At 46.5% G+C, this 26,573-nt stretch overlaps 1 protein-coding gene across 1 annotated transcript in view; it reads left to right on the forward strand.

The window, feature by feature from the left end:
• The first annotated feature begins 3,967 nt into the window (after positions 1-3,967).
• GPHN (gephyrin) overlaps positions 3,968-26,573 on the forward strand; it is a 267,522-nt gene continuing 244,916 nt past the window's right edge. The window contains exon 1 of the mRNA XM_054162194.1: positions 3,968-4,094. Within this exon, the coding sequence (XP_054018169.1) occupies positions 4,031-4,094 (64 nt within the window). The 5' untranslated portion in view covers positions 3,968-4,030. The remainder of the gene's footprint in view (positions 4,095-26,573) is intronic.

Consider the following 26,573-nt stretch of genomic DNA (forward strand, 5'->3'; position numbering starts at 1 on the left):
TGGATGTTCCTGCTTTGTGCATTAGACAATTAGAAGATACAGTTCTACTTCCCCAGGAAGATGAGGAAGGAAGAGCTTTTGCTTTTGTGGCCTGGCCAGTATCTGAGTGAAAGAAAGACCTGCAAGGGAACTGGACTGGGGACAACCCAGATGGTTGTGACTATCACAGAGCCACACCATATAAGCTCAGTAAACTTCCCTTTCCCAGATGTTGCTCTTTGAGATATATGTATGGTTGTATCTTTCAGCATGTGGTGCCATTTCAAAAGTTACACCACAGCAAGTAGCTGAGTAGGAGGAGGCAGGGAGGGGAGGAGGCTGTATGGATGTATAGATGTCAAGGCCACCTCTCCGTCTGCTGCAGATGCCCATATTGCAATTAGGCATGAGCTAAGTGGTGCTAAAGTTTGATACCAAGTTCTGTAGTCTCAGACACAGGCTACTTGATAAGACATATACAGCCTTGCAAATGCCAGGTGCAAAGAGTACTGCAGTTTTACCCTAAGCAAAATATGAATAGTTAGGTCAGCCATTGAGGATGGGTTTCTGCTCCTGACCAGAGGTGTAAGCCCAGAGAGGGTTCTCAGGAGCTCCCTAGCAAAGATGGTGTGGCAGGAGTGAACTGTAGTATGGGCTATGAGGACACTCATGGTTTGCTAGCCTTAGGTAGCTTGTGGTACACACTCTGCCTTTCCCCTAGATGCCTGCTTAAGGGAAAGGATTGTTTGGAGCCATCACCTCTTGTACCTCCTTCTACACCAGTGGCTACCCAGAAAATGTCTATGCTGACCTTTCTCAAAAGGCACAGATCAATGCAGAATTGAAACCTGTGGGGAAGGAATCAGAGTGACTGTAGCCCAGCAGCTGTACTTGGAATTTTGCTGCCTCAGAACTCCTTTTCCTGACCTGTTAGAGACCCACAGCAATAAGCTGGAGGTAGAGGTCTGTTTCCTGTTATTGAACTGGTGAGCCAGCTAGTCTCTTGACCTTACTTGGATGTGCACCAGTGACATAGAAACAAAATGGTCTGAATTCCATTAATGATTCATTAAGCCAACTATTTCATGAGTTCAGCTGGAGCTGTACCAATGGCACACAGTTGAAGAGCTGTGTCCCACTGCTGATCCAGCTAGCCAACCAATTCAAAATGGAAAAGATCAGAGGTAACAAATTACACTTATGGAACCACTGCAAAAAAATACCAGACCTGTGTGACCACAAAATGATAGAAATTATACTGAACAGCTTTTCTAAATATGAAGTGTCTCTGGTAACTTTCAATGAGTTTTTAGATCCTCCTTGCCCACACTGTAACCCACAGAACAAGCTGGTATCTTCCTGTAAGCATACTGGTCTCTCTTCTGTTTTGTCATCAAGATTTCTACAGGTAACTAACTGCTTCCTGTGTGCTCAGACTGCTTCAGCCAAATGAGTATTTAAAGTCTGTCATTCCTCAGTGCTCTTGATGGAATAAGGAAGCCTCCTGTGTCAGCTGGTGGACTGAGACTGCATGGAACAAGCATGGCTGGAAGAGGCAGCTTAGTGAGAGGATGGTACTTTGTTAATGAACAGCCATTGGTAATTAATGGCTGGCAGAGAAAGTAATGTTAAAAAAAATCCTGAGAGGTTACTGAACTCCCCTTCAGCGCTGACCTGCCCAGGACAAAATGTGACCATCAGTTGTATACTGACCGTGATGAGGAAATCATGTTCTCCTCTGGTCATTCCACATGGACTTTGGTAAGGACTGCCAGCGTAGTTTCTAGAACATCTCCCTGCAGGAGAAGCTTTCTTCCTCACACACAGTTGTTTCCTTACTCTGTTCAGACCTTGACTGCAGGCCATCATCCCCTTTACAACCTGTTGTGGATCTGCCATTACATTAGCAGTCCATTTACAAGGCCTTTCATACCATTCTAATAAAAACTCTCCTATTAAATTCAGCTGCTGCTTCACTCAGTCTTTTAAAAATGTGTAAAATTCTTCTATTTCATGACACTAGTGCAATCCTCTACTATATTTTTGTATAAAAAAATCCCACACAAATCCCACTAGTAGATACTTACAGACCAGAAGGTACTACAGCTAACACTGCCAGTGAGATCTGAATTCTGCCCCTCCTTACCATCCACAAGAGCAACAAATCAACAGGCTCCACAGGGAGACTGTGAGATGCTCTGAATAAACAACACTGTTTTTAGTGTAGGGTGTGAGAATCCTCTCCAGGAAGCTACAAAATGTCAAGCTACTTGCTGTACTTTAGATTATTTCAGATATGTTTGAGGGGGGAACCCCCCCAAGTCTTTTTGCCTTGTCTACATCAGAATATTCAACACATAGTGAGTGAAGCCATGAGGGAACAGCCGTGTGAGCACCAGTGATGCAGTATATCTCCAGTAACCATGCTGTTTTGGGTTCAGGCTTACACCCACCCACATATGTTGTATTATACCATTGCATAACCAGAGCTCTCTGGAGCTTGAATTCTCAGTCTCTATGGCTGCACACACTGCAGCTGCTGTGCCAATACAGAAATACCCATACCGTGTGCTGGAGCACCACCTCATTGAAGTGCTACTAGTGGGACTCTCCCTGAGATGCAGGATATCTCTTCAGGCCTTGGGTTTTGTGCTACTAGTCCAGCTAAGAAAATTATATGCTAAAGAGGAAACTCCTGGAGTGGTTTATGAATGCCTCTGCAAATTACAAAAGCTTTCAATAATTGTTTGATAGTGCCCAGGCAAAAGGAGGATCACAGGGAGTCTGCTGATAGCAACAGTATTGAAACCTTCGCAGGAAACCTGAAAATAGAAGTATCTGCTAGAGCCAGAGGCTTGAACTCTGACAGCAGGTTCTCATTTACTGCTGATAATGCTGTTGTGGAATGTGGAAGGCAGGCATTCATTCACAGTTTAAATGTTTGCTTCCAGAGTTTCCTAGATCACAGAGTTCACTAAGGCAAAAGTAAGATACTTGTTATGATACTAAGCTGCTTTACCTAAAGGTTGTGCAGCAACAGTTTTTAATCTCGGAGGAAAGAGGAAGAGCTGGAAGGGAAGAGGCCTGGGAAGGTTGCAGAAAGAGCTTCCTGAACCCCGGGGACCTAAAAGTTGTTGGGAAAATTTTGCATCTCCACATTCATGCTAACCAAAAAACCCGGGGTGATTACTCTCCTTGAGATGTGTTTGTTCCCATTATCAGAGGTCTGAAGGATGAAAGTGATATCCTGGGGACCCCGGGGTGACAAAAATGGATTCTGGGGACACAAGCAACTTGGCAGCGAGCTCAAATCCAGCCAGAAGACTGGAAGACCAACTCACTGTCTATTTTCCCGACTGATTTATGGCAACTTAAACCTGCATGTTAGGTGAACCAGGAGGTCCTGCCTTCCTCCTGCCTTGGCGTATGTTCTGCTACCGGCTCCCTGGCGCTGGCAGTGTTCCGGCACGGCAGTGGCAGTGACAACGCCGGAGCGAGGGAGCTGTGCCAGCAAGAACTGGCGGTGCTCGGCGGGGCGGCGGCAGCGGAAGGTGGTCGCGTCAAACTGCGGAGGAAGGCAGGCGAGGAGCGGCTGAGGCTCAGCCAGTGCACCGGCTGACCCGGCGATCTCCCCGGGAAGCCGAATGGGGGGGACCCACAGCCGTCGGTCACGGACCTCCCCCGCCAGCACCCTCGGCGCCGGGGAGGTCAGGTGTGAGATGAAGCGGAGGCAGCAGCTGGCCGGAGGGGCCACAAATCTCTAATGCACCGCACCGGTTGCCGCCGGCGGCAAGCGGCCCGGGCGCGCTCGGGACGGGACGGGACGCGGCCCTCGGGACGCGCCTCCCCTCCCTCCACGCGCTTCCCCTGGCTGGCGCTCGCCCCGCCCCGCCCTCGCTGTGGCCCCGTCCCGTGGCCCCGTCCCGTGGCCCCGCCCCGCGGCCCCGCCCCGCTCGCCGCCGCTCCTCCCCCTCTGCGCTCGCGCCGCTCTCGCGCGCCGGCCCCCTCCCCCCGCCCGCTCGCTGTCAGTGCGGTGGCTGCGCCGGGAAACATGGCGACGGAGGGGATGATTTTAACGAACCACGACCACCAAATCCGCGTCGGCGTCCTCACAGGTAACGGGCCGGGGACGGCGCTGGGGAGAGGCGGGGGGGAGAGGCGGGAGGCGGCCGCCAGTCGCTGCGCACATTCAGGCCGCCCCGCGGGTTGCCCTGGCCGCCGTCTCCTGTGGCGCCGCCACCGCCGCTGCGCAGGGAGCCCCCGCTCCGCCGTGCGTGCGGGAGCAGAGGCCTCGGCCAGGGCCCGGGGACGTGGGGGCGGCGCTCCCGCCGCCGGCGCCGCGGCGGGGAGCGTGTGAGCGAGGCCGGGCAGCGCTGGGCGCCGCTGCCGCAGGCGAGCGACAGGGCGGCTGGGCGCTGCAGCCCGGGGGACCTGGTCGGCAATTAGCCGCCTCGAAGGCACGGAGCGCGGGGGTGGGCGTCAGCCGGAGGGGACGGGAGGCTGAGACGTGGCCGCGCTTCTCCAGACGCGGCAGAGCTGTGAGTGCGAAGGCGCTTGAGAAGGGAGCCTGCGGCCGGCTGTGCTGCGGGCCGGCGGGAGCCGGGCCTGCCTTCCCCGGTCGGCGGCGGCAGCGGGAGGCGGGCTGAGCTCCCTGCCCCGGTGAATGCCTTTGAGCGTGGCACGGCAGGCACCTCTAGGATGAGCCCTTCCCCTCCCCCTCCCCAGGCATCGCTTTCGTGGGGGGCTGCGCGTGCCTGTGTGCTTTCTGCGGGGAGAGGGAGGAGGGCATATGCGATGCTGCTGCTGCTCATAGCGCATGGGTGATCCTTTAATAACCCCATGACAGGCGATGGTGGCACATAACGGTTCCCAGGGCCGTGGCCGGTACGTGTGTTGCAGGCTTCGGGGTTCCTTCGGCCTCTGTGTGTGTGGGGGGGCTTTGCGGTTATTCCGGTGTGCTGTGGAGCTCGGTGCTCCGGCGGCAGCGCGGTACGCCCAGCAGTGAAGCCCCAAGGGGTTCGAGTGTACAAGGGCGTAAACAGCGCGTCTGGTGGAGGAAGGGGCGAGAGATTTTCATGCAATTTATACGCGTCAGGCTCAATGGCTGTCGTCTGGGAACCTGGGAAGACATGGCTGTTCATGGAAAGCAGCATTGGGAGCACGCTGAGGGCTCGGAAGATGTTCGTAGTGGAAGAGGATGTTCTCATCGGAGAGGTGGCCTGGAGTTAACCCCAAAGTTACTTATTAAACACAGCGATTTTTAACCCGAACTCTTTCGCGTTATTGCGCCCGCGGTGCAGGGGATGCCCATACACGGTGGGAGCCCTGCGGAGCGACGACGGGAGCCCGTGGCGTGCGCTGTTCCCGGCCCGGGTGCTGAACCTTCCCGTTCCCCCGACCCGGGTGCTGAACCTCTCCTTCCCCACGCCTGGGCTGCTGAACCCCGCTGCCCGGATGGAGCGGGGAGTGTTGGGGTGTATGGCGGGGGCATGAGTCCATCCCTTCTGGAGAAGTATTTGTCTGCAAAGTATTTTGGCAGCAAGCTGCTAGGAGAGCACAGTATGATGGAAGTGCTTTGCATTGCTTTCACATTTCAGGCAGTCATATCCACAGCAGCGGCAGAGCAGGGTTGACCAGGTGTAAAAGTCAGATTAGAGGAGTTTGTACCTTTTGTTCCTGAAAGCTTGGAGATGCATGCAACGACATCTTATTGTGAGAGTGGGAAGGAGGTATCTGCTAGCAGAATGCTCTTGCCATATTATGTGCAACTTCATGTGGTGTGACTGGGAATTATTATTATCCATTGAATAATAGTTATAATAGTTTTAACCTGTAAATGTTCCCAGAAAACAGTACCAGATCCATACTGGTGTTCCAATCACTTCAGAAACAGTTAAGTCCTATGGTAGATTCAGATAATTTTCCAGACTATATAGGCTCTTATTTTGTACTGTAAAATCTGTTTGAACAGGATTAAACTCCTTTAACTTTTTAGCATAATGTGAAATTCCACCGAGAAGAGCATGTGGCTGGATATTCTGGTTTGGGTTTAAAGGAAGCACAGAAGGCATAGGTAAACAGAATAGTTTCAGCCTTTTTTTCCTTGGTGCCATTGATTTGCATGCTGAAAAATTTTGCAAAGTTATTCTGCCATTTTGAAAGGGTTTTCCCTTGTTTTCTTACTATTTTCCTAGTGTGTAGAAATGAAACAAATTCTTATAGAAATGCATTCATTTCTTATCATACATCGGTCCAAATGTAATTGTTTTCCCCTCTGGCATTTCCTCTAAGCCCTGAAATAGAAGATTGGTACTTTGGAGGGTTTGGACCTCCTAGCTCTCTCTACAGTTTCAGCTGTGGAAAGACAGCAACCTTAAAAATTCACTCTTCTGAAGTTTTCTTATAGAAATGAATTAACAATTGCTTCTTGGCTGGTGTATGAAGAGCTAAGTGTAGGAATGGGAAGGTTAGGTTTCAGCACTGGTTTTGGTTTAATCATTTAGAATAGCACAGCGATCACAGATAATTAACATAACTTCTTTAGCTTTCTAATTAAGATCACAGCCATATGTTTGGTTTATGAGCAGTATATACTTGTGGCCTTATCAGCACAGGCATATAGATTTATATTCCTATTAGACCTGAAGTTGGCCAGAAAAGAGATGAAAACATGTGTGGTGCCCAGAGTTGGATCAATATTAGGTCATCCTTCGCCGGTGGTGACACTGGTAAAAGTTACATAACCTGTGACCTTTCTTGTTAATGTGCAGGACTAAGCAAACCCTTGACTAGAACTGTCCAGAGAGATCTAAATGATGTTGCCATCTGCACTGGCCTGATGGAAAAAGAGACTTTGGTTCTCTGTGGTTGCTTTTTTAGTTTGCTATTTTTCCTCTCCATACCCATTTGCTTCTTATTGGTCTCTCTTCTTGTTTTCTGCCCAGTAAACATCTAGCCTAGCGGGTCAGGACTTGGTGTTTTGTTGCAGGTTTTTTTCAGACTATTTCTGACAGAAATTTGTCAGATTTGGGGTCGGTTAATAGAGATTCATCCAGCGTTTGTCTGCTCTTGAGCAGGGCTTTGAGACAGCGTCATCAACAGACACAAACAGCAGTTTCCCTCTTTGCTCTTCTTGTTGTATTGTACCTTGCTTGTTTAAAAAGACAAAAAAAATCTCAGACGATCTTCTTTTCCAGGATGGTTTTCCTGCATTTAGTATTGCTTAAGAAATGTTGACAGCAGCTTTTCAATTTTATGAAACATTTTTACAACTGGGGGGAGTAAGGGGTGTTGGCAGGATGCAGCCCTTCACTAATGATTTCTTCTTCAGCTGCTGTGTTCTTCCTTTCTTCCTCTAAGTAAAGATTAAAACATTATGAATGACATTTGTTGCCATGGACCTACACCATAAAGAAGGAGACTCCACAGCCTCTCTGGGCAGCCTGCTCCAGGGCTCTGTGACCCTCACCATAAAGAAATGTCTCCTCATGTTGAGGTGGAACTTGTATGAGGTGCCTTTATGAGGCACTTTGTCATGACTTTCCTCTGAGACTCTTCATTAATAGCCTGCACGTTACAAGATTTTTCTCAGTGGTGGTGCTGTTCACATTTTGGACATGTTTTAGAAGTTTCTCACAGAGGTGTGGGTGGCTAAGCACTGACATGAAGTTTGCTAAGGGATACTGTCAAGTTGCCCCCATTGTCTAAGCTGAGGTAGGTTAGCTTTGTGTGTGTCATCTGTCTGTCTTTCAAAACCTACATCTCATTTGTCACTCGTCTTCAAAACACAGATTCGAGTCAGCGTCTCTTCCTGGGCACCCTAGCTCCCTCCCGACAGCTTTGTTGAGTGAATGAATTCTAGAAGCAGAGAAATGTTGTGCTTCCGTACAGAGTAAAACGTTCTAGGCTCTGAGCAACATTGATTTTTGTATTTCCCTGCTGTAAGGCTGTTGGATTTATCCGTAGAAACTGGGAGATGTCCCTCTGCCATTTGTAGCTGTAAGTCCCCACAAAAGCCTATCCTCCTGACACAGATGTGGTGATGAGCTTTCATGTCTAGGAGTGCGATCCCTGCTATTGTCCAGATTCCTTTTTATGGTTCAACAGTGTTGAGCAGGATCCTTTATCTTTTATAGTTTAAGAGGAAGAAAGTCCTGGATTTTCCCCCTGTTATTTTAATGTGCAGTGGGGAGCAAAAACTGGTGACTGGAATTTCACTGATAAAGCAGACTCTCTACGTAGAGTTCAATTTGCCCTGGAAGTGTTCAGGACTGGGCTGGATGAACCCTTAAGTAGCCTGGTCTAGTGGAAGGTGTCCCTGCCCCTGGCAAGGGGCTTGGAACTTGATGATCTTTAAGGGCCCTTCCAGCTGAAGCCCTTCTATGAATCTGTGGTACTGTTTTTAAAAAAACAATGAAAGTGGAAATGCTGCCATTAAAAGCATGTCAAGCAAGAGACATGAATGTTTCAATTAATACCTGCTTAAATAAGAAATGGCCATTAATTGTGAAGTTCATGGGTTCTTACAGGACAGGGGTGAGAAGTCTAGCCTCATGAGCGTTTCTTGGTTTGGAATTTACATTCCCAAGCACTTGAAAGAATTCCATCTTTGCCCCTGCTCTGTCTCTGCAGTTCACATTTAGCAGCTCAGGGCTTAGCCATTCCATTATGCTTCATTTACTTCCCTGGGTTTATATTTGTCCTCTTTTCCAGTGCTGCAGGAAGACTTTCTGAGCTGCTTACCTTAAACATTAGTGATTGTGGATTTCATAAGAACTGACTGACTTCTTTGTTAACCTTTAGTTGTTGTGCTGGCTTCAACTGGGCAGTAACAGAATATGTACTTCTGGGAGTCTGACGAGCAAAGAGAATCTCTCACCGTTAATGTTATTTTAGCCATGTCTGTCTGTTTCCTTGGTTTTTTTTCAAGCAAGAGAGCAGAGCATCTTTGTTGAGAAGTACTACCCACCCATACCTCCCCTGGAAATGTGTAACGCTTGAAAAGCAAAGACGTTTGCAGTGCAGTGCCTTGGCTATGTGAAAGTTAGTATTTTCACTCCGCTTTTGCAGTTGTTCAGGCTCAAAATGTTTAGATTGAAGAGGTGAGAAAAATATGACTTTTTTTTTTTTTTTTTCCCCTTACTATTCCAGTGGTTGAAACAGTTTCTCTGATGGGGTTTGAAAATCTTGTTGGAGATAGGCAAATACAGTTTTTGTTCTCTGCAATTCATGAGATTGATATTGTGCAGCCAGAGAACATGATACCTAAAAATGAGAACAGATTTTAGCTCTTGTTAGAATATTTATAAGATCTTAAAGTGAGGCTTAAATAAAAGAAATAATTTGCATTCTGTTCCTGTGTGTAGATGTCCTGGGCAACTTGTCTTGTGTTGGAATGGTCTCATATTAGCAGTTTGTGTATGACAGAGTTCTTCCTGAATGTTTAGCAGAGTGACTGCAAAAGTTGTTCTTGGAGGGTAATAAAGAGCCATATGGGAAATGAGCAGGTAGCAGCCTGTTCTTTATTTGGTGGGGGGATGTTTTTAATTTAGAAAAAAAGCAGCATAGGCTTTTAGGTTTGGGTTTTTTTAGTCACAAACCAACTGAGAAAAGTAAGTCGAAGTTTACAAGGAACAGTAATTGCATAAAAAAGTACTTGGGAAAAACAGACTTAATGAGGCAGTTACCTGAGAAAATCTCAGCTTCCAAGTAGGAGATTGGTACATGAGGTTTTGCTTTCATACTAATTTACTGAGGCCTGTTTTATGCCTAACATACTTGCCAAGTGGAAAAAATGATCATAAATCCTCCAGAAGAACCTCCTGTGGATGTTTTGCAAAGTCCTGCCAAGCAGGGTGCTGTCTGCTATGGGAAGGTGGCTGAAGGGTGCCCAGGGTGTTGTGTAAGGAATGCTGTGCACTGCCTGGGTCTGGTACTCAGAAGTGCAGCACTCCAGTGGCTTGGTGAGGAGCTGTGTAGTACAGAAGCTATTTCTGAGCAGGCACATGGGTTTGATGTATACCCTGACTGGAAAGAACTGTCTCTGTGTTACTCTAGCTCCATGTGCAAGTGAGTTACCTTTAATAGTTTTGTACTTAGTTTGTCACTTGATGGTGTATTTAGCATGCAAATTGTATTAGCAGACCAATGTAGTAATAAGTATTGCCTATGTATTTAAGGCCACAGCTAGCTGTTTTTCAGATATACTTGAATTAATTTATATCACTTATTATATAGTAGACTGAAGAAGCAGAATGCACGTGGGCTTTAAGCTAGAATATATTTTGGGCTTTGGAGTACTTAGTGTGTGGTTATGAAATTGTTGGTTTTCTTCATCGTGCTGTACGTTGGAAGGGATTGGTATGGAATGGTTTCCTTTTGAAAAGTCTGGTGTTTGTTTTATTGTGTTTTCTCTGTATCATGTGTGACTTCTGAGGCTTGGCAGTGGGAATTAGAAGTGTGAGCCTGTGTGTTTTTGTGCAGTTGGTTTTTTGCTGGTGTTTTGGGGAGTTTCATTGTTTTGTTTCAAATATATGCTGTGAAGGATTCAAATTCATACTGAACCTGAAGAAGTGAGCAAATATTCAGGATCATTTTATCGATGAAGAGCAAGATGCATTTTCCAGGAAGTAAACTGAAGTGCAGTGAAGTATCCTGCAGGTCTGAATAGGAGGGCTTGTAGGGGCTCTGCAAATGGTGGGGTGGGCAGACAAAAACACCCCCTTTCCTCTGAGCAAGCTGCTCTGGAGCAGGCCATTTAGGGAGGCATTGATAGCAAGGCCTGAGATGAAGTCTGTAAGGCCTTCATCCAGTGTTTCTGGAAGGGACACTGAGCATAGCACTGGTTAGGAATTGGGCAAAGCAGTACTCTTCTGATCTGCTGTTCTTACCCCTGCCTGAAACACTTAGTGAGCCTATGAAGACAGACTGCACTGTAAAAGACAAGGTGTTGGTGTTGGAAGGGTATATATCTCTTTACCTAGGTGCTTGGAGGTTTGTCTTAGGGAGGTTTGGATGGCAGTGTGTTTCTGGAAGACAGTTTCCAGGAATTCAAATAGGTCTTAGTTTCCCACTGGCTTGCTTCTTTTGTACGCTGTAGAGCAGCGGCATGGCAGTGCAGACGGGGAGAAGCCAGAGACTCACTGTGTGCCAGAATCTCATCTCAGGAGAAGGTGGCAAGATGCTTAAAAGTAAATGCATACCTAGTGAGAAAAATGCCAGTTGTTTCCAGAAAAGGCAGAACCCCCCAGAGATTAAAGGGAATAGGTACTTCTCAGTTATCTCTTATTTTTTAACTTCATTTTCCTTTCTAGTTGTCTGAATACTCAAGGGGAGACCATTTAATAAGCCTACAGCAACTCAAGGATCCCTAAAAACAACTTCCTTGGGAAAGCAAGCTGTAAATTAAGCATACTGAGGAAAATGTTGTGAAACATATCTTTAAAAGGTAGCACAAGGACAAAGTGTTTCTGTAGATGGTCTCCAGAAAATGGCAGAGATGCTGAGAGAGAGCTGCAGCAGCTGCTCCGATGTGTGTCTTCTGACTGCCACTTCAGCACTGCTTGTAAGCTCTGATTTAATGCTTTAAGAATCAGTTTTGGAGGGAATAGTTTTGTAATCTCCAGGTTTGTCTCCTGCTGAAGGAATTCCTTCTCTAATGATGTTCCTTTGATCAGTGAGGTCTAACTCCATAGCTACCAGCTTTAGCTAAATTCTGGTACCTGTGAAACAGTCGAGTGTGGTTTGTTAATGATCCCTTTAATCAAGCAGAATGAAATGTCTACGGAGAAGGAAATTTCCTTTCCTGCTAACCACCCATTGTGAGGAATTTAAAACCATTTGGACATGCAGACATTTGGTTTGAGTAAAGAAGAGGAGAAACTAGTAAGAAGTGTGCAGAATAAACCAGGAGGTTTAGGAAGATGTTGAGGTTTCTGGGAGAACTCTAATCACTTTGTCCAGTAAATGTGATTGCAGGGTGGTGCTGTATGGCAAACTTCTATGGACAGAAGGCAAGGCACAGAACCTCAAGAAGCTGGGAATGGTCATGTTAGTAAGATGTTTATAGTTCAAGTTGGATATATTTAAACTGCTCCAGAATCCAATGCAGTTCTGACAGTCTGTTTTGTAGGAACATGCTCTATTCCACAGTACAGAGGTAAGCTGACAAATATTAGGGTCTGAGCTTGCTAGTTAAACACCAGCAGGATGTGCATTAAAGTTGTTACTAATGTCTCCAGTGTGCAAGACCACCTTACCCGAGTGAGGCTTGGGCTTGTTTTGTGAGCATCAAAGACAAAAATGGAAACTCTAAAGTTCTTATTAAAAGCAACTGCTGAAAAACACAGCTGTGACCATTAAGGATGCTCACCTGCCTGTTCCTATTTCTCTTCCAAAGCGTAGAGCTCTAGTTCACGCCCACTGGTTTCAGCATAGGGCTGTTCTCTTTGCCTTGGTGTTGATCCAAGAGCATTAGTGGAAACACTAGCTGTCCTTTCACTATTGTTCTGTCAGAAAAGGCTTCAAGTAGACTTCTGAGTGCTTTGGTGAACACAACATCTTTCTGGAAAAGGCATCTGAGGCCAGTTTCTGTACACCATTAAATGAGGACATCATGGATTATCCTTAATATTAGAAAAATCTCTTCAGTTCCTGGATAGCATATCTTTTATTTCATTACTGCTATGTGTAAGATGTTGTGAGGACTCATCAAATGTTAGATTTCAGATGTGTAATAGTAACTATTTTCACTGCGCCTTACCAGAATAGTAGCAGCTTCTACAAGTCTTCATATTATTCCTAGTGTCCTTTTTCTGCACCAAACACCTGTACTTCAGCCTCTAGCTCAGCTGTGCATATGAAAGATGGATCTCTGAGGTCCCTTCCAACCTGGTATTCTGTGAACATGCAGACGCAGTACACTCTGCAATGAACGGTCGGATTGGCAGCATCTAGAAAGTATCTGACAATTAGGGCACATGCAGGAGCTTTTTCTGTGTTTAGGTCACAGTCTCAGGCTGCGACAGGGGAGGTTCAGGCTGGATGTTAGGAAGAAGTTCTACACAGAGAGAGTGATTGCCCATTGGAATGGGCTGCCTGGGGAGGTGGTGGAGTCGCCGTCATTGGAGGTGTTCAGGAGAAGACTTGCTGGGGTGCTTGGTGCCGTGGGTTAGTTGTTTGGGTGGTGTTGGATTGGTTGATGGGTTGGACGTGGTGATCTTGAAGGTCTCTTCCAACCTGGTTTATTCTATGTATTCTAGGTGAAAACATCAGCCTGGAGCCATTTGTGGCAGTAGCAAAATCTATCTTGTAATTAATTCAAAACCTAAATTTCAGCTAGAGCCTCCAGATGTGGACATTGCAACTAGCAGCCATTGCAGGAACACCCAGGCAGCTGCAGGTCTTTCCCCTGTGCTCGGTAGGTGCTCTCTCCATTCTGCAGCAGTAGGGAGGCACTTTTTACAAAACCTCTTTGCTTTCATGCTATACTTGCAGGAGTTGTTTGGTTGTGATTTACTAAGTTAACTTAAATAGAATGAAATCAGAAGATGTAAGCAGTGTAAGACGAAGATTGGGAGAGCGAACTGCTTTACCCTGAAGGCTTCACATCCATGCTGCTCATAGTGTCTTGTTTCACACTAGCTCCAAACCCATGGAGTGAACTCTGAAGTAATGGTTGGAGTGCACCAGGTGCATTCTTGGAGTATGTCTTGTTGAGTTTTGTCCCAGATAAATTCAGCATTCGTACTTTGATTCTTCTCTGCAGTGTGAAGCAAAGTTTGGTGATTAGGGACCATCAGGAGACAGTATGACAGCCATGTTGTGTCCAGGTTTACTCTTATGCCCCCAAAATTTGGAGCAGGGTTCTGTCATAGAGCTGTGTTAGTTCTTAATAGTAAAAACTTTTAATATTTAGGTTTTGTAATGTATTGTCCTGACTGTCATATGCCTGACAGAACTAACTTGAGAACTATATACATATGATTAATATATACACACATAAGCATATATATGTGACAAATGACCCATTTCTACCAGATCTCATTTGCTTTCTGCTTGAGGGACTTGTTTGGCACTCAGTCATTTGACACTGAGTAGCTTTTCTAAGCCTGTCTTTACCAGCCAAGTTAGCCAACATGCTATGGCAGTTGATAACTTAGCGACTTATTTTCTTTTGTTAGACACCTGTCTGTACAGCAGCTATTGAAAACAGCTGCATGCAAGATCAGTTTCTAATTTCAGTTGTCCTGCATCTCCTCTTCTTGCTGGCCTGCACAGAATTCTTACCTTTCTCTTGGGCGGTCTGTTACGTGGTGAAGGTAACTGAAAGCTGCCCAGGGAGGTGGTGGAATCACCATCCCTGGAGGTGTTCAAGAGAGGATTGGATGTGGCACTTGGTGCCATGGTCTAGTCATGAGATCTGTGGTGACAGGTTGGACTTGATGATCTTTGAGGTCTCTTCCAACCTTGGTGATACTGTGAAACAACCATTCAGGGTCATCAGCTGGTTGGGTAAGCCAGGTGTTGGGATTCTTGATACCTCCTTAAAAACTGTGAGAAATTGGGATGAAGAAGAAAGTCAGGTAGTTTAATTATGTAATTGTGGTGAGTGGACCATGTACTCTAAGATCTGCTTGCCTTGCACTGCACTACTCTCTAGCATAGTCTTTACCTTTTGAGATATCATTGTAAGTTAACTTACTGAATTGCCATGCAGGTACAGCATGAAAGCAAAGATGCTTTTAAAAGATGGTCTGCTTATTGTTGTGGAATTGAGGGAGTGCCTAATTATCCATATCTAAAGACTACAAGGCCCTGCTGCCTGCAGAGCAGGAGCTTGCTGGTCCATGTGTTTGCCGCTGTGGCTTCTTGTTATGCACCGCCCATGGTTTTGGCATCCTGGCGCAGTGCTTGGAGGTGAGGTAGCAAACCTCAGTCTGCAAGTGGCAATGTGAGTAGCATCCTCGGTACTGAGATACCTCTGCAGTGGAAGTGTGGTTTTAAATCAGCAGAAAATAATGAAATGCTGTAGTCCCAGTAAAAGCAATCCTGATATTAAAACCCACTCCCTCTAGAGGAAACAGGAAAAGATTAAGAAGAAAAATGGAATTTTTTTGGAAGCGGGAGAAAAAGAAAGTCTAGAGGAGCCAGCCACATGATCTAATTCAAACCCACAGCATAAAGTATAGCTTCTAGCAAAGACTGTAGAGGCTGAGGTTATACAAACGAGGCCTGAAGGCTGTGAATGGGAGCAGACTGGCTGAACAGGGAAAGAGATTTGTGTGATTAGTGTTGATGCCTCTGTAGGTATCTTCAAGCCTCCTGTGTGCTGGGAAACTTTAACACACTGTGTAGCAAGGGCAAAATCAGGAGATTGTTTTTATGAAAGGATAGAGAAATAAATCAAATACAGCAAATGCTGACAGTCTTAGTAGTCTGTTCTTAAAAATCTGAGCCTTGTTAAGGGGTGGCCATTACTGAGGCTTTTCACAGTTGTTTTTCTGCCTGTTACTCTCCATGTTGTTAATGGAGGAGCAGTCCTGTCCATGAGCACTTGTTTAGCCCAGCAACATCCTTCGTGCACGTGGTGAACGCAACGAGAGCCGATCCAGATGATAGTGTTTTGCCAAGCTAGTTTGCAGTGAATTTATTTTGTCTTACTATGAGTAAATGCTTGTGCCCACACAGCAGAGATGGGAACAAATTGCTGCCAGTAGAAAGAATGTGGGACTTTTTCTTCTGGTAATAATGCATGGGAAAAAATGGTCTTTGGCCAAGGCATTAGTGCCCCATGTTCTTGGAGAGCGTGCTGTGGCCAGCACCGCATCACTTTTGTTATTGCTGCAGAGCATTTTCCTCAAACTGCAGTTGGAAAAATGAGAAGTGGCACTCTTTCAGAATGACCACAGCTGGTAGCCTTGTGCTTCCCTGCTCTGCTGATGGCAGCTGGAGAGTCTGCACAGAGTGGCCCAAGTCTCAGGTGCCTTCCATTCACTTACTCATGCTCACAGAAGCATGTTCTATTTGTTTGTGGGGTGTTTCTCTCTTTCTTGGATACTGAATGATTGGTTTTCTGGTTTTGAAGCGATTGTGCTACTTATGGTGATGTCTGGTTGAGCTGTGACTCTGTTCCTGCTCTACTACTGTCTTGTCTTCTTTCAGCAGAGCATTAGATTCCATTCATTTGAGTCACTTTATTAACTGTATGGAACCCCTGGGTATTGGGGAGGTTTCAGAATTCAACTCTGGCTCCCTTTACGACCAATATGAAAAGTAAATTGTGAAAAAAGGTGGAGGAAAAAAGGATTTTTCAGCAGTTCCTTTTCCCCTTTGCCTTCTCCCCAGTAGGCAAAATGCTTGCACACATTACTTCCTTGATGCTTGCAAGGGAAGGAAGCACTGAAGACCTCCTTAGCTCTTTGTTTTCAAAAATAGGAAGAAAAAGCAAGGCCTTTGCTGTCCTCTCATATGTCTGACTCTTCATCCTTGCATTTGCTTTAAATTGTGCTGGCTGAACACTGCAAATGGCTCTTCAGTGCTTTTTTGCTAGTTTTGTATTGAAAATACTCTTCAGTTACTGTTGGTTTTGTTCTTGTGTAAGTTCTGTTCTGTGCGAATTGACAAAAGCATTCTTGCTTGTGGTCTGGCAGCAGCACCTTTGTTAATGGGACAAGTTGTTCTGAAATCTTTTGTTTAATTATTGTTTTTCCTTTGGGTGGAGGTGCCTTGATGCAGAGTTTCTTGATTCTATCAACAATATATCTTGAATATGTCATATATCTTTTCCAGATTGTTTTTGGTGTCAGGTGAACAATTCAACCTCTTGAATGCAGCTAGGCTGAGAGTTTTCTTGAGAGAATGTGTACTAAATGTCAGGTGCTCAGGACTTTCTTCTTGGAACTGCTTTAAGCTGACATCTCTTGGAATCTGAGGATTTCCTTATCAGATCAGTATTCATAATTCCATTTGTGGGGTGGGTTTTTTTGTGTCTGTGTTTTGTTTTGCTTGTTTTTAAATATCTGACAGATGAGAAGGCACCTTTTCCACTTTGCCTCACATTCCTGAATGATTTCTTGGGCAACTCAATGAAATGCTTTTGTGTCCTCAGCTCCATCTTTCTTCCTAGGCATAGCTCTCAGAAGAATGTGTTTTCCATCCATAACTGCTTGTTCACAGTGTAATTGTTGACCATGGTGTTACTGTCGATTCTTCCCAAGACTTCATTTTTTCCCCTGTCTTTCTTTCACGTTGCAGACAGTGAACTTTGAAGGAGTGTGTTGTCCAGGATGCTGTAGCTGGAGTGTGTTGGTTTAAAGCAGTACAAAGGGAGTCACTGAAATGAATCTCTGCAGGTGACTGGCTGGTTGACCTTGTCCAGCAGCTAAGCCCCCACCCAGCTGCCTCCTCACTGCTCCCTCTGTAGGATGAGGGACAGAATCAGAAAGGCAAAAGTGGAAAAAACCTCATGCATTAAGACAAAGACAGTTTAGTGAGTGAAACAAAGCTCTGTGTGCCTAGCTGAGGACAAGGCAGGCCATACCCTCTGCTCTCCTCCTACCAAGCCAGTAATTTTCTTGCAGAAGGTAGATTTTGTTAGGCAGGGCTCTGCCTTCTGCTGCACAGGCAGCAAATTCTGTTTGTATGGGTCCTCCTGCCAGACAAAAAGCACCTCTTTTTGTAGCTTATTCCACTAATCCCTCTGCTCCCTTTTTCAGGAATACAGGCTCTGTCCTAGATCTGGTACACAAGCTGGTGGATGAGTGTCCTGGGTTAACACAGCCTGCTCTCACAAGCCCCTCTCCCCCCACACAGGTGGGAGGGAATGTAACACAAAGCCCCCAACTCTGGGTTGAGATAAGGAGTTGAGATAAGGAGTTTTACTGGCAGTGACCCAATGCACAATGACCTGATCCTATTTGCAGAAAAGAACAGTGCAGAGGCAGCAGCACAAGCCAGTGACCTTCCCCTACTCCTGCCCTGCAGCCTGCCCAGCTGAAAGGACCAAACCCCCAAACCCAGGCAGGAGCAGCCACTGGCTTCTCTGAAGCCTCTCATGTTCCAGTCTGAGCTTTAGGCCCCATGATATCCTGCTCCAGTCAGCACTTGGATTGAATATCAGCTGCAGAGTCAACTCAGCCCATCATAATGGGGAAAGAGTTCTAAACATCTCCTGTGTTTTCACACTGTTGGGTAATTGTTTTCCTACCACCCATGATTAGTATTTTACCTCTCACATATGTCATCTTTCCATAGCTGTTTAGGAGCCTTTGGAGATTCATCTCCATTTTTTGTCCCTTCAACGGAACCAGCAATGGAAATTCATCTTCCATGCTGTCAAAGAGCTGCCTCCATAGAAAGGTTTGAACTGTGTTAGTTCCATTTGAGCTGATGTAATACATCTGTAATGCTCCTCGGGGCTGTTACACAGCTGTGTGATGTCAATTACTGTGCATTGATGATGCATCTTAAGATACAGAGTGGGTTTTTAGCCATCCTATGCGAGTGTAATTGAAGAAGATCCTTTTATGGGGTGCTCAGATGAGGTCATTTGAGTAAAGATGTGGTTTAAAGATCTTTAAAGCTCACAGCACTGCACAGCTTGTCACAGTTCTCTGATTTATTCTGTATTGGATCTAATTTCAGATATTGGGTTGTGACTGGTAGCATTGCTTGCTGTGTAAATCTATGTGGAGTTCTTTCTGCAAGGTGCATTATTTTGTTATTAGTACATTTTGCAGCTTCTCATGCAAAAAGGAAGTCCTGACCAGTATCCATCATGTTTCATCAGTCCTGGCTCACTGGAGAGGTCCCAGACGACTAGAGGCTGCCAACGTGGTGCCCATCCACAAGAAAGGCCGGTTGGATGAGCCAGGGAATTCCAGGCCTGTCAGCCTGACCTCAGTGCCAGGCAAGATTATGGAACAGATCATCCTGAGTGCAATCACACAGCACTTACAGGATGGCCAAGGGATCAGGCCCAGCCAGCATGGGTTTAGGAAGGGCAGGTCCTGCCTGACCAACCTGATCTCCTTCTATGCCCAGGTGACAGCCTGGTGGATGTGGGGCAGGCTGTGGATGTAGTCTACCTGGACCTCAGCAAGGCCTTTGACACCGTTCCCCATAGCAAACTCCTGGCCAAGCTGTCAGCCCATGGCTTGGATGGGAGCACACTGCGATGGGTTAGGAACTGGCTGGAGGGCCGAGCCCAGAGAGTGGTAGTGAATGGTGCCACAGCCAGCTGGCAGCCAGGCACCAGTGGTGTGCCCCAGGGATCAGTGCTGGGCCCCATGCTCTTTAACATCTTTATTGATGATCTGGACGAGGACATTGAGTCCATCATCAGTAAATTTGCTGACAACACCAAGCTGGGGGCAGGAGTTGATCTGCTGGAGGGTAGAGAGGCTCTGCAGAGGGACCTGGACAGGCTGGGCAGATGGGCAGAGTCCAAGGGCAGGAGATTGAACACATCCAAGTGCCAGGTTCTGCACATTGGCCACAACAACCCCATGCAGAGCTACAGGCTGGGGTCAGAGTGGCTGAGAGCAGCCAGGCTGAGAGGGACCTGGGGGTGCTGGTTGACGGTAGGCTGACCATGAGCCTGCAGTGTGCCCAGACAGCCAGGAGGGCCAATGGCATCCTGGCCTGCATCAGGAACAGTGTGGCCAGCAGGAGCAGGGAGGTCATTCTGCCCCTGTACACTGCACTGGTTAGGCCACACCTTGAGTCCTGTGTCCAGTTCTGGGCCCCTCAGTTTAGGAAGGAAGTTGACTTGCTGGAACGAGTCCAGAGAAGGGCAACAAAGTTGGTGAGGGGTCTGGAGCACAGCCCTGTGAGGAGAGGCTGAGGGAGCTGGGGTTGCTTAGCCTGGAAAAGAGGAGACTCAGGGGTGACCTTATTACTCTCTACTACTCCCTGAAGGGAGATTGTAGACAGACGGATGTTGGTCTCTTCTCCCAGGCGGCCAGTACCAGAACAAGAGGACACAGTCTCAGGCTGCGCCAGGGGAGGTTCAGGCTGGATGTTAGGAAAAAGTTCTATCCAGAGAGAGTGATTGCACATTGGAATGGGCTGCCTGGGGAGGTGGTGGAGTCGCCATCACTGGAGGTGTTCAGGAGGAGACTTGCTGGGGTGCTTGGTGCCGTGGGTTAGTTGTTTGGGTGGTGTTGGATTGGTTGATGGGTTGGACGCGGTGATCTTGAAGGTCTCTTCCAACCTGGTTTATTCTATGTATTCTGTGTATTCTATGCCAGATAGACTGTGTGCTGGAAAAAGAAGCTTGAGGACTCTGAGCTGTTGTCTCTGAGGACAACAGCTGGTAGTGAACTGATAGGTGAAGTTCTGGAATAGGCTTGGGTTCACTCTGGAAATTGGCTCTGGCTACTCCAGCCTCGCTTTTAGTGAGACACACTTGTTGGGTATCGGAGAGCGAGTTACAGAGCCATCGTTGTGTAATATCGAAGGCGCAGGTGCCTAGAGACTGCAGTCAGTTTGGGCACTTCCTAAATGTCTCTGCAACACTCCTTGCATCAGGGCCCCACAGGGTCATTGTTAACTCCAGAGGTTACCAGCTGAAGGACACTCCCAGACCACACCATGGCATTATTTCACAGCAGATCTTCTGTGTGGGGAGGAACTGCTGTTTGCTCATTGTTCTGCCCCTGAGGGCTCTTTATTGAGACTACTGCACATCGATTGTAGCTTTGTATATTGGAATTAGCAGTAATTTCACTTCAATCCATGGATTTCCTCTCTTTCCTGATCCCCATTCTCTGCTGGATAGGGGTCATTAGGTGATAGAGCAACTGTAGTAGCTTAGCCCTAGATACAGGCTACAGCCAGGGTGGATTGAAGATTTATGTTTTGGATGGCAGGGAAGAAAGTTGTACATGGTCCAAACCATGCAAGCTGCCAAAACAAAACAAAGCCTGTAACTGAAACAAGAGGAGAGTTAATGATGACATTTAATGTGGTGGTGGATGTCAGGGGTGGAGGTAGATGTTGAGTCATTTGAGTCATTGTTTGAGGCTGGTGAGGTGCATTTACTAGAGTTTGTGTGCTGCAGAGAGCAGGGAATGTAATTTTGGTCAAGTTGTGCAAATACTCCTTTGGGGATATTATGGTTGCTTTAGTGAAGTAAAAGAAGCTTTAAATACTCTTTAAAATGGAACTCATTGCCTTTCTTCTCTCAGTGGAGCAGTGGTATTAGGAGTTGCATCCCTAGCCATACACTTCTGAAATTAAAAAAGCTTTGTGGCTGAAAAGGTGCCCAAATTCTAAGAAGTCATGTGTTTCTGGGGAGAGATATAAATAGTCAATCAAACAAGTCTCTAACACTTCATGGGCTAGATCCAAAAAGAGACATAGATGTGGTGATGCTTCGGTGTCTTAAAATGAGCATTTTTGACCATGTAGTGGGAGGAGAACTTTGCATTTAGGACTCTTGTTGCAATTTCTTTCCTCTTAGAGGACAAGTAACAAAACAAATAGTCCAGGGAGCAGGGACCGGAATCTAGGTCTTCTCTCCCAGCTGAGTACCCATCTATGAGGCTGCGGTGCGGTCCTTGTTGCTGAAGGCCTGGATGCCGCAGCATTTGAAGTTTTAGCTGGGTAGTTAGCTAGCTTTAGCAGGTAAGAAGCTTGTCAACATCCAGCCTTTTAGTTTCTTAATTAAAGCTTCTGGAAAATTCTTCTGGGAAACTGAGTGTGTTTGAATCCCCATAGGCTGACAGGGAGTGAAACCCAAGTTCCGGGTGCCTGTGGTACTTGCTGTAATCCAGTTCTGGGCTGGTAGTCTGAAGCTGTTTGTAGACCCTTGTCCATGCTGCAGTGCTCTCACACAGCATCTGTCCGTCCTTTCTCAGCTGTGTAACTTCTCTTACCTTGTCTGAGAGCTGCTTGGCAGATGTGCTGGTGCAGCTGTTATCTTCTCTGAAGTTTCCACTAGAGGAATTCAGAGTATCCATTATTATCTCTGTCTAGGGAAATCCTGTGGTGTTTGCTTTGTATAGGGCTTGGGAGCCTGAATCTTGTTACACTGAAATGCATTTATTAGATGCTACTGTGGAGTCAGGAGGCGTGCAGATGAGGAGAGGACACCACGGGTGTTTGTAAACTGTAACAACAGCCAGTTAAATGGCAATGTCTTAGCGTGGAGAAAGATCAGTGGTCACCCATCCTGCAAGCTATTAGTACACCTGAAGTGGTGATGTTGCTGGACAGGCAAATTTTCCTTTCAGCTGTTTAAGTCAAATAATAATTTATACTAAAAAAAACAACCCAAAACCTGTTTTACTTGGAAGGTTTTGCTTCCATGGTTTCTCTGATGTCCTTTTGTTCCCTGTCTTCCCATAACAAAGATTATTTGTGTAGGTTTTAAGAAGACTGAAACAGGAAAAAGAGTTTGGGAGAGCACTCCCAAGCCTTCTTCCCCAGACCCTGATTTACATGGCATATGATTAAAAAAAAAGGATAAAGAAACAAAGGATGGAGTCTCTTCTGCACAGCTCAGTTTTTCACGGGACTTGGTGTAGTTCACTGCGTGTTAAGCTGAGGTAGACTTCCTCTTGTCGCAGTTGCCATTCTCCATCATAGTTGTTCTGGTGCTGTCGCTGCTGTGGAAAGCTGCAGCTGAAGTTCCTCAGGGTGATTTGTGTCAGCTTTTTTTGGTGTCTTCCTGAAAAAAGCACAGTGTCTTTGATTGCTGGATTGCTATAAGTTCCATACAAATCCTGAAAACCATGAAGCCATTTCTTAGCTGGCAGCTGCCTTCAGAAGAAGACAGTCCTGTGTCCTAAGGTCCTGGGCAGTTACAGCACCATGATGCACGTACTCCCACTCACCATCTGTTTTAAGACATGACAGCAGCACTCTCTCGTCATTAATCTTGTGCTCAGAAATACTAGGTTGGAGTGAAGAAAGTCTACAAAGTAATGACGTTCTGGAAATCAAAAGAAAGCTAATGGAAAAGTAATTATTTATACAGGAAAAAAAGCAAGCAGGAAATAACAGCAAAGGTAATCTCTGCTTGAGGCACAGTGATTGTAAGGGGCAGGTCTCGGGATGAGAAGGCTTCAATGTGCTGTAAGAACAATTCCAAGGGAGGCAGAGTACTCATTGAAATCCAGTTAAGGAATTAAAAATCACTGAGTAGGTGCAGTTTCTGCAGGTCTCCCTCTGTGGTCCTCTTTTGTTCTTTGTGAGCAGGTAGCCTGCAGGGTAATGCTTTGCTATCTGTTGAATGCATTGTACGCAGCATACTCCCTTCAGAGGGGAAAGACTGCAAAGGAAAAGCATCAAGAGAAGCATTTCTTTTGTGGCCGACAGAGAATTTCAAGTGAGCTGAGCACAAATGAAATAATACTGGAGGTAATATTTTAAAGAAATACTACAAGAGCCAGAAGTTGCTTTGCTGCACGTCTCCAGCACTGGGGTTTGTTCTGTTAGGCAGCTGGTCCATTAAGACTTACTGGAGGGATGGAAGTGTCCTTGTTTTGTTCTTTAGTACCAGTGTAGCTCGAGGAACTTCGCTTGTTCCCTGATTCCAGTTGTGGGGGGATTATTCTGATCTGTGTCAGACAGATCTGGGCATTGTGTGGAGGACATAGACCCATAATGCAGATCAGCTTCTGGTCACGCAGCTGGTGTCACTGTCAGGGTTTCGGCTTTTATAACAGGACCATCTATGAGGTCTGCAACCTGCTAGCAGGGCACGGACTCCACCTCTCTAAAAGAGGCAGGGGAATCTTTGGCAGCAAGCTGACCAACCTGCAGAAGCAGGTTTTAAACTGAAGGCCTTGCAGGGAGGGATCCAAAATGACAGTGTTCAAGCCACCATCACACTACACCAGCTGGGAAATTAACCAGACCAACCAGAGTGATGCAGACTGCATCTCAGCTGTCTCTTTAAGTGAGAAACAAACCCCAGCCACCTGGAGTGTATGAAGCCTGTGAAACAGACACGAGGATCTGGAGCTCTGTGCCCGGTCAGGAAGCTAGATGTCATAGGAATAAGCCCGGCTTGGTGGGACAGCTCACACCGCTGGAGGATCAGCACAGGCGGCTACAGGCTGTTTGGTCAAGACAGGAGGGGAGAAGGGGTGGTAGAGTCACACTCTGTATTAAAGAGAATCTTGAAGGTATTGAAGTCAGCTGTGGTAATTGTGGAAGCCCTATCAGATGCCACGGATCAAAATCAGACCTTACTGGAGGCATCTGTTACCACCCCCAATCCAAGGCGACACGACCTGTGAGGTGCTGGTGCTAAACACGGCAGAGCACGGAGTGTCCGCTCGGCCTGCCTGAGGAGAGTTCTTGGAGCACAGGATAGTGTGAGGTAAGGACGTGATAAGTTAAATGAGCAGTATCCTGGGCGTTTTTGTTTCCTTAATGAGCCTGCTCGAGGGGCTGGGGTTTCTCCCAGGCAGGGCTTTGTTCACCCTCTCTACCACAAAGGTCGTTGGCTGTCTTTATGAGAACTTCTCATGTAGCATTTTGAATCCATTACATCTTTGAAAATGATAATTGCATAATGGGAAAAACTCGAATGTGCTTAGGGTTGGGTTTTAGTGGTCTATATTTTAAGGTTTTGGTTGATTTGGTATTTTTTACAGGATGTGTTTTCTGGGTTTGGACTCTGCTGAGGGGTTAGAATGCAAATGCTGTCTTACCAGGTGGCATGAAGAGTGAGTGCACTGATGGCAAATAGTGACCAGTGCTGTTGTGTTTGCAGTTTTTTACAGCAGAGGAGACTGCTGCCTTCTGCTCAGTCTCACTTTCCTTGGGCAAGGAATTGCAGGGTGCATTGCTAGCCTGCCCTCTGTGGAGTGTGTGATAGTAGCAATCTTCTCTTCAGGTGGGCTGCTGTGGGTTAACGTGCCTGTGACATACTGTCTGCTGCTTTACTTGGACCAGAATGCTCAAACTAATATCTGGGGGTGGAGAACACGTTTCCCCTCTCTTTGCCAGTGTTCAGGAGGAAATGCCATTCCCACATGGTGTAGTATAGGCTTTAGGATTAGCTGCTGAAGGTTTTTGGTTTGCCCCTTCTTGCATGTCAGCTTAGCTTGCTGGCACACAAAGGAGGCCTTCTCAGGAACTTGTTAGCTAAATCCAGTAGCTCTGTTATTGCCCTTAATTTGGTGTTTCTTGGTCACCTTTAAGTAGAAAATACTGCATAAGTGGTGTTTGTAAAGGAACCTGAGATAATATTAATTTTTTTTTTTTCATGTAGGAATTAACCTGGGAGTTGTTACAAGCCCTTCAGCACTTGCAGTGCACACACAGTGCCACTCCTTGAGTCCTGTGTCCAGTTCTGGGCCCCTCAGTTTAGGAAGGACATTGAGACACTTGAATGTGTCCAGAGAAGGGCAACAAGGCTGGGGAGAGGCCTTGAGCACAGCCCTGAGAGGAGAGGCTGAGGGAGCTGGGGTTGTTTAGCCTGCAGAAGAGGAGGCTCAGGGGAGACCTCATTGCTCTCTCCAACTCCCTGAAGAGAGGTTGTAGCCAGGAGGGGGTTGGTCTCTTCTTTCAAGCAACCAGCACCAGAACAAGAGCACACAGTCTCAAGCTGTGCCAGGGGAGGTTTAGGCTGGAGGTGGGGAGAAAGTTCTTCCCAGAAAGAGAGATTGGCCATTGGAATGTGCTGCCCAGGGAGGTGGTGGAGTCACCATCACTGGAGGTGTTCAAGAGGGGGTTGGATGTGGCACTTGGTGCCATGGTCTGGTCATGAGGTCTGTGGTGACAGGTTGGACTCGATGGTCTTTGAGGTCTCTCCCAACCTTGGTGATTCTGTGTGATTCTGTTTTTGCTACATGTGATTCTGCAGTGAAGGTTAATAGACTAGAATTAACCAGGTTGGAAAAGACCTTTGAGACGGTGGGAGAAACAACCTGCAGAAGAAAAGGCTTCTGCTCCAGTTCATCTCTTCTTGGGCAGCAGCAAATTCCACTGAAGGCACCTGGAAGTGACACTGTTGGTTCCACCACTGGTGGGAATTATGTTTAGTGAGTGAACAGAACTGGATGTGGAATCGTAGATGATTCAGATGGGGGAGGCGTTGTGTCTTTTCCTTTTTGCTTCCTGTCAGGACATCATGTAAATTATAGAAATACTATTTTTGCTTGTTGAGTGGTCAGCACACAGTTACTGCCAGCTCTCCCCCAGGGAAGGTGTTCTGCTCAAGTGCAGTGGATTTGGGCAGAGTTCAAGTATGTACCTGCAATATTAGATCCCGTTTTGCTCCCTTGATTCCTAGTCATGGGTTGCCCCTTTCAGTCCTGCTGAGCTCTCCCATCTCTGTGGCATGTTCTGTCAATGGCGTTTGGGGAATGGGACATTAGGTTGCAGGCCACTCAGCTGTCAAAAGATTGATACAGGCTGAATGTAGTGCATTGGTTTGATACAGAGTGAGAAATGCAAATGGGCAGTAAGTGAGGAGTCATTACTTCATGAGGCAAGGAGATCTCTGCACAAGGGCTGGCACAGAGCTGTACCAAACCCCCAAAAGGTTCCTATTAAAAATTCCATTTGGTATTCGAGCACAAACCAGCTGAAACTAATCAGTGAAACTTCTCTCCAAAACCTAAATGTCAGTTTTG

Source organism: Dryobates pubescens, chromosome 5 (assembly GCF_014839835.1).
Source record: "Dryobates pubescens isolate bDryPub1 chromosome 5, bDryPub1.pri, whole genome shotgun sequence".
Taxonomy (NCBI): domain Eukaryota; kingdom Metazoa; phylum Chordata; class Aves; order Piciformes; family Picidae; genus Dryobates; species Dryobates pubescens.